General features: G+C 46.4%; 1 protein-coding gene across 3 annotated transcripts in view; it reads right to left on the reverse strand.

Annotated features, from left to right (window-relative positions):
- The window catches only part of LOC144668050 (formin-like protein 1), a 280427-nt gene that overhangs the window by 38228 nt on the left and 226504 nt on the right, over window positions 1-15695 (reverse strand). For all 3 annotated transcript variants that reach the window (XM_078529803.1, XM_078529804.1, XM_078529802.1), the window contains 4 exons: window positions 11747-11874; window positions 8672-8874; window positions 4417-4651; window positions 502-570 (listed from right to left, as the gene is read on the reverse strand). In XM_078529803.1, the coding sequence (XP_078385929.1) occupies window positions 502-570; window positions 4417-4651; window positions 8672-8874; window positions 11747-11874 (635 nt within the window). The remainder of the gene's footprint in view (window positions 1-501; window positions 571-4416; window positions 4652-8671; window positions 8875-11746; window positions 11875-15695) is intronic.

A 15695-nucleotide genomic window follows, 5' to 3' on the forward strand; every position in this document is an offset into this window, starting at 1 on the left:
AATTTTCCAGCCCGTCACGCCGATGGGATCTTCCGGTTCCGCCAATATGAACGGAGATTTCGATGGCTCGCCGGCCCCAATACCGGGTGGGGGGGGAGGGGGGCTGGGAAAATCCCAGCCCTTGTATTGAGAACCTATTCACACATTAAACTCCTCCATCTGTTATTTTAATACAGCATGAACTTATTCATTTAAACAGTTCACGCCTTTGTTAAAATAGTGATGGAGGATTTCATACCAATCGGTTACTGCAGGATCATAACCCTCAGGCGAAGAGTCTGCTTGTTTACTGATAAGAGTGGAAAAGTTCAAACCAGCAGAAGATTGGCTTTTATGCTCAAAGACTTTCACTAACACTAGTCAACAGAGGAAAGTACGTTCCAGTGTTGCTGAAACACTGATCAGTGTCCCACAGCCTGTTCCATTTCCCAGTGAAATGATAAGGTACTTCCAAGTCTCTCCCGCCATGGGTATTACTCACCCACCCCTGAACCACCTTACCTCCAGGATTCGCTTCAGCTTTGCCGATGATTTGATGGACATTGATGCAGCGATGATGGCGTTCAGTTGCTGTGTGAGAGAAATGATTAAATCAGTCGCTGAGGACTTAAGCGAGTTATGGACAACCCAGATTTGCGACGAAATTTTACGTCCCGTGGGCGGGCGTGCTCGTGACCCAATCGGGCGTCAAATCGCGCAAGAAGACATCAGGCGAGCGCCCTGACGTCATCTCGCGCTTGTGCGATATTTCACTCGGCAGGCACATGCAGAAGTCAGAAGCGTGCCCGCCGACAATTAAGAGGGAGATTAAACCCATTGTCTCTGATTTTACGGTTGGCGGGTGGGCGAATCAGCCTGGCGGACTTCGTTTTTTTCGTCAAACCTCACCCGAGGGCGGGATGAGGTTTCTGTCATTAAATAAAATTAAAAATAAAAACCTGTGGACGGCACTTTTATCATCTATAGGTTCAGGTGCCTGATTGTGACGCTTGGACGTTTTTTTCCTGATCTTCAAAACTTTATGTCATGGTTTTCGGGGCCTGCAGCTCCCTGAGACAGCTCTCCTTCCGCCTTCAGGGAGCTTTCTCTCAGCGCTCGCCCACACCCGCGGAAACGTCATCGCCTGCTCTCCTCCTGCCCCACTCCGGCAGCGCTCAGCTTTTCAGCGCGCGTTTCACACTAGCTGGCTGTTAATTGGCCAGGCAGCATGAAATTGCGGTCGGGGGCCGATCGCAATCGGTGGTCCGTTTCTTGACCGCTCCCAGGTCCGCCGATCGTGCCTGCCCACCGAGCTGAGAATTCAGGCCATGGAGTTCTGAGGGGCAGCCAGGCTCCTGCACAGTCAGCACTGGTGGACAGCAGCAAAGGCGTTAGGTTGGTCAGGACTTCTATCCGACCTTCTATCATTGGCAGCTTTTCATTTAAAAAAAAAACCTTTTGATGCTTGAAATTTCTACCCAGCGGTTCCCTTTTATTTTAAAGCATTTCATGCCGTTTTTGAAAAACCTTCTCATTGATTTAAAATCAAAGATAAAATTTCTCCTGAAAATCCCAAAGCAATCTTTACTTTTATTACATGTTTTTTTCTGGTGATAGACATCTCTTTAGGGGACCATTGATTAAAACTTGCTCAATTCTGATTGTCACGTGTATTAAAAAGAATGAAAACTTGCATTTACATAGCACCTTTTCACCTTTCATTTTAGCCGATTTTGTAGATTGCTTCCTCACCTCAGGGGTGGGTTCACCCTTCCTTCAAAGCTACTGTCACCATCTCCACCTCTTCAAATGAAACACCCTATGACCCCACTGTCCTTCCTAAGTGCTGTCCCACCTCTAAGCCATCTTTTCTGACCAAGGCCCTTGAAAGTGTTGTCACCTTTTAGAGACCTGTTCCCACTGCCCCTACAGTTCCCTATTTGAATCCCTGCATTCAGATTTCCACCCTTCCCACTGAGACAACTCTAAACAAAGTCAAAAATGACATTTTCTGTGCAGTACCCTGTCTCCTGCCCCTTGACCTTTCTGCAAATTCTAACACAGTCAATCACAACATCCTCTTTCAACACCTCCATTGTCCAGCTCAGTGGGACTGCTGTTCCACTCCTAACTACTCAATCACAGACAGAGCATCTCCACAAACTTCTCTTCCAGCCACCACACCATTATTTATGGAGTCCCACATCCTTGACCACCTCGCCTTTCTTCAACTACATGCTGCTCCTTGGCAATCCAACATGTACACAAACGAAGCCCAGTTCCTCACTATCCCTCTTGATCCCTCCACTGCCTTTGTGCTGTTGGAACGCGTGTTCGACATCCAGCCTTGGGTGAGCTGTAACTTCCTCCTGCTAAACAGTGGGAAGGCTTAAGCGATTGTCCTCACCCATAGCCACCCTCCACCACCCAAAAACAAATTCTTTCCTTTCTTCTTTCATGGATTGTGGGTGTTGCTGGCAAGGCCAGCATTTGTTGTCCATCCCTAACAGCTCTTGTACTGAGTAGCTTGCTAGGCCTTTTTAGGGGGTAGTTAGGAGTCAACTACATTGTTTGGGTCTGGAGTCACATGTAGGCCAGAACAGGTAAGAACAACAGATTTCCTTCTCGAAAGGGCATTAGTAAAACATATGTTTTTTTACAACAATCAATAAGAGATTCATAGTCACCACCGAGAATAACTTTAGGTTCCAGATTTGTGAATCCACCAGCTGCCATGGTGGGATTTGAGCACATGTCCCCAATGCATTAGTCTGGATCTCTGGGTTACTAGTTCAATGACATCACCACTAAGCCACCTTCTCCCCGTATTTCCACCACCATAGTTTGTCATAACCTCAGTCTTATGTTTGACCCGGCAGTGTGCTTCATATCCTCTCTTGTCACAAAGACCCCCTAATCCCACCTCAAAAGCATCACTTACCTTTCTCCCTGAATCAGCTTATCTGTCGCTGAAACCCTCATCAATGCCTTTGTCACCTCTAAACTGACTATTCCAATGCTCAACTAGACCGCTTCCTATCTTCAGATCATCCAAAACTCTGCTGCCTGTATCCTGTCCTGGAGCTTATCACAGCTTCAGTTGCACAACACCTTCAATATAAACTGCTCATCTTTGCTCTATTTGAGGGATAATGCTGTGCAGGATGATGGCATAACTTCATGCTCTTAGTCCAATATTACTTTGGGATCTTTAATGTAATTAACAGAAAGAAGCAGTAGAAGCCTTGGTTTAACATCTCATCTAAAGGGTGGTGCCACTGGCAATGTAGCACTCCCTCAGTTCTTCTCTGGAGTGTCAGTCTACATAATATGCATAGGTCCTTGAGTAGGACTTGCATTCAGGTTATTCGCTCAGGGATGATTCACATCTGCACACCTCTAGTAGGTGATATTCAGATAGAAAGTCCATCGCAGTCAAACAGATAAAGTGGATATAGTAATGGAATGAGAACACAGGTAAATAAAATTAGCTCCCTCCTCCCTGAAATAATGGGATGGAAAATTTGTGACCCTTCTAACACACTAATAGGATTACAAAGAGTTTACAGCACAGAAATAGGCCATTCGGCCCACCTAGTCTTTATGGCTATTACGCTGCACGCTTTGTGGCCTTACGTTGGTGACTCTTCAGGGCCATGACAGGGTCTTGCTTTCCACAGCATTTCACAGCAGCAGAACAAGAGGGGCTGGGAAATCTTTACACATCATTGATGGAGGTAAACACATTATAGCCAAGCTGCTAGATGGTACACACTTGTCCCCACTGCCCCTGCAGTAATGGCAAGAACTGTTTAAATCCCAGGCACAGTTAACTGTTAATTTCTGCACTGCTGCACTTTGTATCTATTGGACTGGAATAAATGGGGTTGAAGTTATGATTCAGTTATACAAATCCCTGGTCAGCCCACACACACCTTGGAAAGGACACACTGGCCTTGCAGGAAGTGCAGCTGAAATTTGCCAGAATTACACCTGGATTCCAAGGGTTAAATCATGTGGAGATACCACACAAACTGGGGTTCCATTCCCTGGAATTTAGAAATTTAAAGGGCAACTTGATTGAAGCTTTCAACATATTAAGGGGTACAAACAGATGGAGAGAAACTATTTCCACTGATTGGGGAGTCTAAGATGATGGGGCATAGTCTAAAAATTGGAGCCACATGTTTCAGGAGCGAAATTAGGAAACACTTGTGTTTGGGAAGTTTGGAACTTTCTTCCACAATTGCCAGTTGATGCGAGATCAATTGATCATTTAAAATCTGAGATTGATATACTATTGTTAACCAAACTGTTTTAAGGGAAATGGGGGAAAGGCCAGCAATGACCTCACTGAAAGGTGGAATTCGAGGGACTAAACGGACTCCTCCAGTTCCCATGCCCTGTGAACCTCAGGATAGGGACAGAGCTGCTCACCGGTGTCAGCAGCTGAATGCTGTCAGTGAAGTTGCCCATGAAGATGATGATGTTCAGCCGCTCCGACAGATGTGGGATCTTGCTGAACTTGATCATGAAGCGATCCTCTTCACCCAGGTCCTCCAACGGTTTCTTGTCCTTCTCGTACTGCTGCAGGACTTTCCGCTCATACTCGGTTGGCACAAAGCGGGTCAGCAGCTCGATGAAATCCAGATTGAGCAACTGCAGGTCAAAGCTGGGCCACGTGGAAAAGAAAAAAATTACAGGCATGTTAGTCACAAGGATAAGAATAAGTTTAAGAAGAAGGGGTCTCCCATTTAGGATGGAGATGAGGAGAATTTTTTTCACTCAGAAGATCGAGAGTTTGTGGAATTCTCTTTCCCAGAGAGCGGGGCCATTGAATATTTTTAACGCAGATGTAGATAGGTTCTTGATTAACGAGGGGGTCAAAAGGTATCGGGGATAGGTCTGAAAGCGGCATTGAGACCACAATCAGATCAGCTAATATCTTATTGAATGGCGGAACAGCCTCAAGGGCTGAATGGCTTACTCAAGCTCCTAATTCGTATGTTTGTATAAGACAGAACAGGGTCAGGGCTTACAGGACAAGGTTCAGACTCACATTAGCAAGCGTTCTATTTTCACCAAGGGTGAGGAAGAGCTGGAATAAGTTGCTGGGAAGGGCAGCTACGGTCAGAACTGTACAGTCATTTAAGAAACAAATCCACTGCTGGGAAAATGGTACGGTTATTCAAGCAACGTCTTGATGTTAAAATTCTCATCCTTGTTTTCAAATCCCTCCATGTCCTCACCCCTTCCTGTGTCTATGATCTCCAACCACACCACCCAAGATTTTTAAAATTTTTTTACTCAAGGCTGGCACTTGTTGCCCATCCCTAATTGCCCTTGGCCATTTCAGAGGTCAAAGTGGTTCAGTGTCAACCACATTACTGTGGGTCTGGAGTTACATGTAGGCTAGACCAGAAAAGGATGGCAGATTTCCTTCCCTAAAGGACATTGCTTTTACGACACTTGAGACTAGCTTTCAATTCCAGATTTTTTATTAATTAATTGAGTTTATTAATTAATTGAATTCAAATTCCACCACCTGCCATGGTGGGATTCTGACCTGCGTTGCCAGGGTATTAGCCTGGGCCTCTGGATTACTAGCCCAGTGACATTACCACTATGCCACTGACTCCCTAAGATACCAGAACTTTCCAGTCCCCCGCGGCGGGTTCCCCCCATGGCAGGGCTGGTGAGTCATTGAAATCTCCGTCCACATCGGTGGGACTGGAGAATCCCACAGGCGTGAGGGGCTGGAAAATTACAGCCCTGGTCTTTTGAGCATCAATGATTTAATTGCTCCACCATTGGTGGCCACACCTTTAGCTCTGGAAGACCCTCATTACATACCGCTGCCCTTTCTGTCTCTTTTCCTCCTTTAAGACACTCCTTACAACCTACCTCTTTGATCAAACTTCTGGTCATCTGACCTTATATCGCCTTATGTTGCTTGGTCTCCTACTTTGCGTAACAATGCTCTTGTGAAGTACTTCAGGATGTTTTATTATGCTAAAGATGCTATGTAATTATGAGTTGTTGTTGTAGGGTTCTGGACATCTGAGGTCAAGTGTCTCAAAATGGCCTCCTAATCAGAATCAATTCTGTTAATTGCAAGAACAAGTCAGTGCTCTTGAAGTGAAGACAAGTGAACTGGAGCCCAAACAAAACCTCCAATATGAAGTATTAGGGTCTGCATGCCTATGGGAGCTAAGGTTCTTCAGTAAGCATTTCAGATCCTTAAGCTACAGCATGAAGACCATCTGTCTTGAAAGAAAGTTCTGTTACCGGAAGAAGGTATCTTAGTTAGACAGGCTAGTGGTGTACAAATTGCAGGCACCTGCTAATATTGATCTATAGGGAGATAGTTACGTAGTGGTAATGCCATTGGACTAGTAATCCAGAGGCCCAGGCTATTGCCCTGGGGACATGCATTAAAACCCCACCATGGCGGCTGGTGGAACTTAAATTCAATTAATAAAATCTAGAATTGAAAGCTAGTCTCAGTAACGGTGACCATGAAACTATCACTGAGTGTTGTAAAAATCCATCTGGTTCACTAATGGAAGGAAATCTGCCATCCTTACCTGGTCTGGCCTGCATGTGACTCCAGACCAACAACAATGTGATTGACTCTTAACTGCCCTTTGAAATGGCCTAGCAAGCCACTTTCAAAGGTAATTAGGGCTGGCCAACAAATGCTGGCCATGCCATTGATGCCCACTTCCCAAGAAAGAATAAAGAATAGAATCCAGTTGCTGGGCTAACCCTTGCCCCTGATTTTCTCTCACTTCCTGGTCTTGGTTCAGCTGTTAATAATGAGCATAAGAAGATTTGAACCAGCAGAAGCAGGCTATACAACTCCTCGAACCTGCCCCACCATTCAGTAGGGTCATTAGCTGATCTTTGACCTCTGCTGCCCTTTCCTGTCCAATGCCTGTAACTGCTGATTCCCTTGGAGTCCAAACCTCCATCAATTTCACCTTGAATATACTTAGTGACTGAGCATCCACAGCACTCCGGAATAGAAAATCCTAGAGATTCACAGCTCTTGAGAGAGAAAACGAACTCCTCATCTCAGACCCCTTATCCTGAAACCATGGGCTGGTGATGGAGGTGGGAATGGGGTCGGGAATTACAAAAGCAGTAATTTCAAATTTGCAGTGCCTTCCCAACTCTGCGCTATTTTTGTGTGGCCTTTTCGTGGTTGGGAAGGCCTTGGGTCGTGATCCTGGATGCGCCTCTTCTGAAGTCAGGGCCGCCATTGTGAGTTCTATAGGAAATATGAATTTCATCTCCCTGCTATTTTCATGTGCTGGTGTGGGCTTTGGAAGCCCAAAAAAAAAACATGCCTTTTTGAAGAGTTTGTAGTCACTGGGGGAGGCCTGCTGAGGAGTTGTGAATATTCTGACAGGTAAGACAACTTCATATGCCACTTACAGCCTTCTAGCCAGCTCATCTCCATGCCCGCACTCCTCCCGCACTCCTCCCGCACTCCTCCTGCACTGCATCGCGGCTCGCAAAACCCAACCCCCTAACTGCCCTCATCTCTCAGAGACAAAAATATGACAGGAATGGGGTTCAGAGGTGGACTCAGGTTTTGGAAGTTGGGAGGAATCTTTTATGTTTCAATGAAATCATCTCTCATTCTGCTAAACTTCATAAACAAAAGGCCCATTCTACTAAATTTCTCCTCACAGGACAATCCTTTCATTCCAGGGATCTATCAAGTGAGCCTTCATTGCATCCCATTCTGTCTGTGGGTGTACCTACACCACATGGACTGCAGTGGTTCAAGAAGGCAGCTCACCACCACCTACTCAGGGGCAACTAGGGATGGGCAATAAATGTTGGCCCAGCCAGCGAATCCCACATCCCGTGAATGAATTTTTAAAAATCTAGCTCAGACTGAAACAAACCATTTTCCTCTCGCTGCCAACTGAAAGAAATGTCCATTATCTACTGGATCATCCATCAAGCTACCAAGGATATGGATATCAGCCTTTACATATACCCTTTTCAAATTTAAATATCATGCACCCACACTGGTTTTGAAATATCTTGGTCAGGATTTTCCAGTCCCACTGTGGCGGGACCTGTCGCAGGGGATGTGGTGGGCCAGTCAAAAGTTCATTGACTTTCGGTGGGAGTAGATGATCCCAGCAGTGGGTGGGGCCGGAAAATCCAGGCCCTTGGGTTGCATTCTTGCAAGGGGGAGAGCATGGCATGGGTCAGGCGTGGCCACCACAGTGCCCATTCTTCCTGTGCCTACCTCAAACTTTGGCGCCTACCCACCTGATGGTGTGAACGTTTGCCTAGACACACACCCCCAGCTTATACTGACATGGTGCTTCTGGCTATCTTCTGGAGGTAACTTTTCAGGTGGTCTGGACCACTTCTTTGACCTGGCGCCCACCTGCGGGGCACACGTGCATCTCGTGGAGGCTACAATGTCTCGTACAAGTCCCCACTACTACACCGGATCCCACTTTTAGGCGCAGGGCCGGGAATTCCTGTCTTAAAAAGTCTTCGCCCTCCAATCTGCTCCCCGGGCAGCCAGTCACCCAAGGCAGAACTCTCATCCCTGACAAGGCAGTCAAGAAACCCCAAGGAAACACTGCATAACTACTTCCCACAACAACCCCTACCCCACCTTTCTGTCCATTAACCACATAATCACAAAATGACTCACTTGTCAATGGCCTTGCAGATGTCATCGGAGCTCAGGCCTCCTTTCCTCAGGGTGATAGCCAGATTCTTTGCTCGGTTCGATTCAATCAGAGCCACTTTACTCGCTGCCTTCTGGGTCACCTTCATTTTCAAGGTGTTGATGTTCACCGCTGAGCCCTGAGCCTTGGTTTTAAATCGCTCCTCAAACTCAGACATGTTCAGCTCCTAGAAAATAACAAACAGCTTTAACAGCAGAGCCAAAGGCCAATTGATGCCTTTATAATTCGATTACTGCATCTTAATAACAATCAGGCTTTCGTAGATTTTCTAAAAGTAAAGTGCCCTCCAATGTGGCGTGGCACTATGTGAACAAAAGAATTCCTTTTGAAAGGTGCTGCTTCTGCATCATTGTGAATTGGACAGTATCGCATTGTCGCTGGGTCAAAATCCTGGAACTCCATCCCTAACAGCACTGTGGGTGTACCTACACCAGGTGGACTGCAGTGGTTCAAGAAGGTGGATCACCACGACCTTCTCAGGGGCCATTAGTGATGGGCAATAAATGCTGGCTTTGCCAGTGATGCCCACGTTCCATATAAGAATGAAAAAGAGGTCAGAGCATGGGCGCTCAAAATCCACATCAAGGGCAGGGCTTTCAAACAGCTTTGGTAGTGATGTTGGGCGCAGGCACATTTTGAATTTAGCGCTCCTGAATGGTGTCTTAGTTTCCCGGTGCCTCAAACATGCTGCAATTTTCAAAGGGAGGGCTTGGTGATGAGCCAGCAGCCCTTAAAGCTCCAATTATCTGTCTATTAATCCTGTTGAAGAGCTTGTTAATGGGCTGAAGTGGAACAGAAGGCGATTATCAAAGCAGCAAACAGGAAGAATGAATAGTCTAGACGTACACATCTGTCAGGAGTACCTCGGGGAGACATGATGTGATGTTGCTGCTTGATTAAACAGTTGAAAAAAAAGTTATTCCAACTGAAGTGTTCAGGCAGTGGCAGAAAGTTGCCATCATTTGAGCAGAACCAGTCAATTGGCTTGCTTGGCCCCTTGTACATCCTGTGAGGCCACTGGCCCTCTGCTCTCCTGCATGCTTCAATCTGCAAGGCAAAGGCAAGACCAGTCATGGCTGCCATCTGCCTGTGAGCATTGCACTCTACAGCCACTCACTAATCGGGTGCTGAGCTCACCTCAGGCCCAATAAGGGGCTTTGCATATTAAAATAGTGTTGAGTTAGCGAGGCCAGAATCCGGGCATTGGGTTCCTGACCCTGGATTGAAAGTCCAGCTTTCAAAAAAAACCTGTGCATATAGATTGTGACTGGCTCGTTGACTCACCTCACTCCCATCGTGTAGAATGCCCTCCCTCAGCATCTCCGCCTTGTAACTTCCTCTCCCCCAATTTAAAAACCTGCTCAAATCCTCCCCTTTGATAGTCCTTTAGCCTCCCTCAGGACCTTCTTCCCCTCACCCCCCCATAACACGCTGCCCACTCGCTAGCCTTTGACCTGTAAAGTGCTCTGGGATGTCTCTGTATATCATGAGCACTGTGGAGAGGTAAGACGTGGTGTTCATATTGGGTTAGAATCCCATTCCCACTGGTAAAATGCACAATGCAGCAGAAACTGGCACTCTCACAACAGAAAGGACAATGGATGAGATTAGTTTGGATGCTTAGGAGCCTGACTGGGCAGCAAACCTTGAATTACACTCCACGAACTTTGAGAAACTGCCAAGTGGAAGTTATTGCATATTTATGCTCTGTTCTCATACATTTCCCATGAAGCAATACTTTCTAACTCTGAGAGAAATGCGTCTGACAGCCTGGGTTTTCATCCTCGAGGCAGAGAGGGGGATTTGGGGAAATTCTCAGCTCAGCCCGCCTGCCTCTGGAGAAAGTGCCCACCAAGGCGTGATCTTCATTGCTGGAGGCTGGGTGGGGATTGGAGGTGAGCCGGCTGACCCGGGAAGGCAGCTAGAGGGGTTGCTGGGTGTCGAGGCGGGCTGTTTAAAAGGCCCACCTCGCTACCAGTGACAAAAACTCAAAGGCCCTCCACCCCTCACCCCTCAAATCCCCTTCACCCTCCAAACATTCCCCATGCCCCATCCATGCCACCTCATGGCCCCCCACCCACGTCCTATATCCCCTCATCCTCTTATTCCAGGTTCTGCCCTTCCACCCATCCTCATGTCTCCTCGTGCCTATTACGCCAGGCTCCGGCATTCCATGCCCATTGACCCACTGTACACTTTCTACAATCAATGTTCACTTCAGTGTAAAGTGGGATGTGTATAAAACAAAGCATTGAAAAAATGTAATCCCCTACGCTTGAAAAGAGACCTGCAGTACAAGCTAATAAAAGTGTCAATCATTCATGCCCTTTGAAGATTCAAAATCCAGAATCCACAAACACTTGAAACCACTTCCTTATGCCACCAAACATTGTGAAATTGACTGCAGAGCTCACAGAGCCTGAACTGCCAATCAAACAATGTTTCCTCTGGGGAACAGGGGTTCTGTATTGCAATAGATGTTGGGGCTTTCAACCAAGTGTACCTAATGAGGCTTGGCTGAGAGCCAAGAACAGCTTTGTAATTACATTGTAAGTCTGTTTTATATAGTTGTGGCATTGGATTAGATTATATAAAGGTGTTTTAGTTTCTCACCTCCTCACCTCCCCCAACTCCCTCAGCATAGTGACTGCTGTTAAGTCAGTAAATGCAGTAGCAATTTTGTCCCAGAAACAGGAAATGAGATGAAAGAGCAGTCACTGTTTTTCTGGTGGTTCTGATTGAGACAGGGATGCTGACCAAGAACAATTTGCTGATCACCTTTGAACACTGTCGTGGGATTTTTACCTGAACGCCAAGCAGGGCCATAGAGTAACCTCTGAACCAAAGGTTGACATTTATGACATCACAGCACCAGCATCACTTGAGGTGACGTGCCTGAAGTGGGGCTTGAACCCAGAAATTCCTGGTCCAGGGTGCTACCGATTGAGCCAAGCTGACAGGCCACAAATCCAGTCACTGGGCCCCAAGGTTGTCTAAAGATTCTGACCTACTTTCTGCAAACATCAGCACCCTCTCACCTGTAACAGCTTCTCATCGTCCAGTTCAGTGAAGACTGTTCCATTTATTTGATTGGGTTTCAGTGCCACCCAATTCAAGATTGGCATTCGGAACTTAGTTTTGATTGGTTGCTTTACCTTAAGAGATGCTGGAAGAGAAATAAAAAGAGCTAAGTCACATAGTACAAGCTTGGTCAATAAAATGCCGCAGTGCACTCAGATCTCAGCAGCTTTTATTACTGGGAGGTTATAATCTAGTAACTTTTGCAAAAACTGTAAATGAATAGAAGATTTTTGATAAGAAAGGGCAAAAAAATTACCACAGCATTAAGGCCGGTTACATAATTCAGTGTAGGTGTCCTGAGCAATACCTCACTTATCCAAACAATCACTTCTACTTTCATTACATATTTTGCTTAGGTAGCTATAGAAATGTTATTTTGATATGATCAGTTTTCATAGCTGGGTGAAGGTTGTTATTGGTAAGCAGCCTGCACAGTGGTTATTGGTCTTCAAGAGTGTTTATGTAGATGAGGCTGGGGAAGGCTTATTGCTGAGATGTTTATTTTGTTGGAGTCGTGATTGAGGACCTACTTCAATTCTTTAAACAGGTTCCAATCTGATGGAGTATTTAAATTCTGTGCAGGTTCATCAGGAGAACTTCTTAACATGGCTTCATTTTATCATTAAATCTACTTGTGCTTCCAATGGATAAAAGACCTAGGCCCCAAAATTCCTGGACCTTGAAAACAGAGCAGCAAATCAAATAGAGTGAGCGGCATAACAGGGCCTCGTAATTTTCAGGCTCGATGGCTAAAAACTGACCTGAGCTTACAGAGGGTTCGTCACAACACAATACTTTTTTTTTATTGGTTTCAGGCATGAGTGGACTACCAGCGAAAGTAAGAATCAGAGTCTAGAGACAGGATTTTTCAGTTGGTGGGGGCATGCCCGACACACAAAAAGATGACGTAGGGCGTGTGTCCCGTCGTCTTCACGCTGTGTTGCGATATCTCGTTCGGCCGATATGTAAACGGCCTATTAAGGCCATTAAGGAAGTAATTAATGTAATTGCTAACGCTGCCAATAACCTTGTGGTTGTCGGGCAGGCGAGAAGGTCAAGCGGCCTTCATGTTTTTTAGGAAACCTCATCCATGAGCGGGATGAGGTTTCCGAAAGCGTTTATTAATTAAATAAATAATTTTTCCGAAATATCAAAACATGTCACATGAGGGGAGATGTTTAATTAAATTTTTATTCCATTTATTTAATAATTCGAAAAAGCCCTTCAATCCCCGTGCACTGGCAAAAGAGCACTGGCCCTGACTCTCTCTCCTCCCCCAGCCTGCACAGGTAGCGCTAAGCGCTGTGGCTCTCGTCTTACGCCGGGCCGGCCTTAATTGGCCCGCCCGGGTAAAATGGCGGCGCGGAGCCGATTGCGGGCAGCGATTGGCTCCACGGCCGCCCCCGTCCACTCCTGCCGAGCCCGCCTGCCAACTGAAAAATTCTGGCCTGGAAGTCACCGTGGGATTCAGTAACCGATGAACATGCTTGTGCACTCCTCAGTCTGTTATTTTAGTGAAGGTGTTAACCAATTTTAGTGCCAAACATCACTTCTCGTACCTGGGGGAACAGGAAAATGGGGATCTCACCTGTGGGCTGGTACGCGCCACCATGGCGATCAGTGGCTACAGCGGCTTGGCAACAGGCGCCAACACTGAAAACAACAACAGCCCCTAACAACACCTGATGACCACTTCATATGTGACACTTGTGGCAGAACCTGCCTCTCCCGGATTGGTCTCTTCAGCCATCAGCGCCATATGAAGCTATCCCATCCCCGATGGATTTGAGTTGCTGCAAGTCCATCACCTTATGTAGATGGAAGGATGCCGCCACTGCTGATAACCATTTAAAATTAATAGATTATCCCTGGCATTACAATGGTGACAGGAGAGTGTCATGTGACTTTAGCGCTGCTTCTCTGATTTGGAGCTCCTCGCGAAGAGTGCCGCCCACAGAGAGCATTAGTCATGAGAACGTGGGCTCTTGCTGCTGGATTTTCCATCCATTAATTTAAACTTTAATCCACTAAACTACGGCCAGCAGTGAACGGTAGACCGATAGCTCCACAGTTACAAACAGGGGTGAACAAGTTGAAAGGAATTGAGTGCTTCTAGCGTGCGTGAAACCCTTTTTAACTGCCAGCTTCACAAAGGCACAAAACCCTTTAGCAGTAAAATCCACAGGCACAGGGACATGTTAATGTTTCTCTTCTAATGTCACACAGCAGGATTTCAATCCATAAAGCTTGGCTTAAAATGTTGGTCCTGCAGGATTTAATGGTGCTAAGTTCCCTGAGGTGACGACTCTATGTCAACATCTTTTCCCACGCAACTGTGCTCCTAAATTCGGGCGCTTTTCAAAGTCTCAGGCGCAGCCTGCGTAAGTTGAGTAAATTCCCCACATATAATTTTTTATAAAAGCCAACACAGCTCTATAGGATTTTCCAGGCTGGATTTTCATCCTCGTGGCGGGTAGCAGGATTGGGAAAATTCCCTGCTCAGCCCACTTGCCTTGGGAGAAAATGCCAGGAAAGGCAGGATTTTCATTGTGGGGGCGTGGGTGCAGGCTGAGGTTGGGTCAGCCGACCCGGGAAAGGGCTCGGAGGCAGCTACAGGGGCAGCCAGGTGTGGAGGTGGGCTGTTTAAAGGCCCCGCCTTGGTGCTGTGGGGCCTTGTCCCAATTATAATGAAAAAGGTCCTCTAGTCCTCACCTCTCACACACCTCATGCCCCTCTCTCCCACCCACCACTGATGGCCCCTCATGCCCCCCATGCCAAAGTATGCCACCCACCCACTCCCTATGGCCCTGCAATCCCTCCAAGCCAAGATATGTCCCCCACCCAGCCCTATAGCCCTTATTGCTTCCTTTGTCAAGGCATGCACCCCAACCACCACCACCCCCCCGCCCCCGGTCTCTCATCCCTCCCATTCCAAGCCATGGCACTTCCATAGAACCACAGAAAAGTTATGGCACAGAAAGAGGCCAGTCAACCAATCATGTCTGCATCAGCCAAAAAAACAAAAAAGAAACTAGCCACTCATTTTAACCCCACTTTCCAGCACCTGGTCCATAGCCTTGCAGGTTACAGCACTTCAGGAGCAGATCCAGGTACCTCCTAAATGAGTTGAGCATTTCAGCCTCAACCACAGTGAATTCCAGACGCCCACCACCCTCTGGGTGAAAAAGTTTTTCCTCACATCCCCTCTAATCCTTCTACCAATCACCTTAAATCTATGCCCCCTGGTAAGTGACCCCTCAGCTAGGGGAAGTGGGTCTTTCCTGTCTACCATATCTAGGCACTTCATAATTTTGTACACCTCAATTAGGTCACCTCAGTCTCCTCTGTTCTAAGGAAAACAACCCTAGCCTATCCAATCTTTCCTCATAGCTGCAATTTTCCAGCCTTGGCAACAATCCTGTAAATCTCCTCTGTACGGTCTCCAGAGCAGTTATGTCCTTCCTGTAATGCTACTTCCATGCTACTTCACCTACTACATACAGTATAGAACCAATGAACCCTATAGTGACAATAGCATGTATAAGAAAAACTTTAAAACATGACAGCCATTCATTGATAATTTTCCATTTTCTTAAAAATAACTCCTTTTTACTACACAGCAGATTCGTCCGGAATGCATAACCAGGCTTGGCTGAGAGTTCAGGTGTTCATTACAGGTACTGAAACACCTGAGCCCCAGGGAAAACATTGCTTGATTGACAGCTCTGGCTCTCTCATCTCTTCTGTCAATTAAACAATGTTTATTTACACAAGGTAAAGAGGTTTCAAGTGTTTGCAGTTTCAGCTTTGACACTTTAAATGATCTGAATGATTGACACTTTAATTGACCTGTCGTAAAAAGGAGTTTTTTTTAAAAAGTGGAAAGTTATCAATGAATGACAGTTT

This window comes from Cetorhinus maximus, chromosome 25 (assembly GCF_964194155.1).
Source record: "Cetorhinus maximus chromosome 25, sCetMax3.hap1.1, whole genome shotgun sequence".
NCBI classification, from domain to species: domain Eukaryota; kingdom Metazoa; phylum Chordata; class Chondrichthyes; order Lamniformes; family Cetorhinidae; genus Cetorhinus; species Cetorhinus maximus.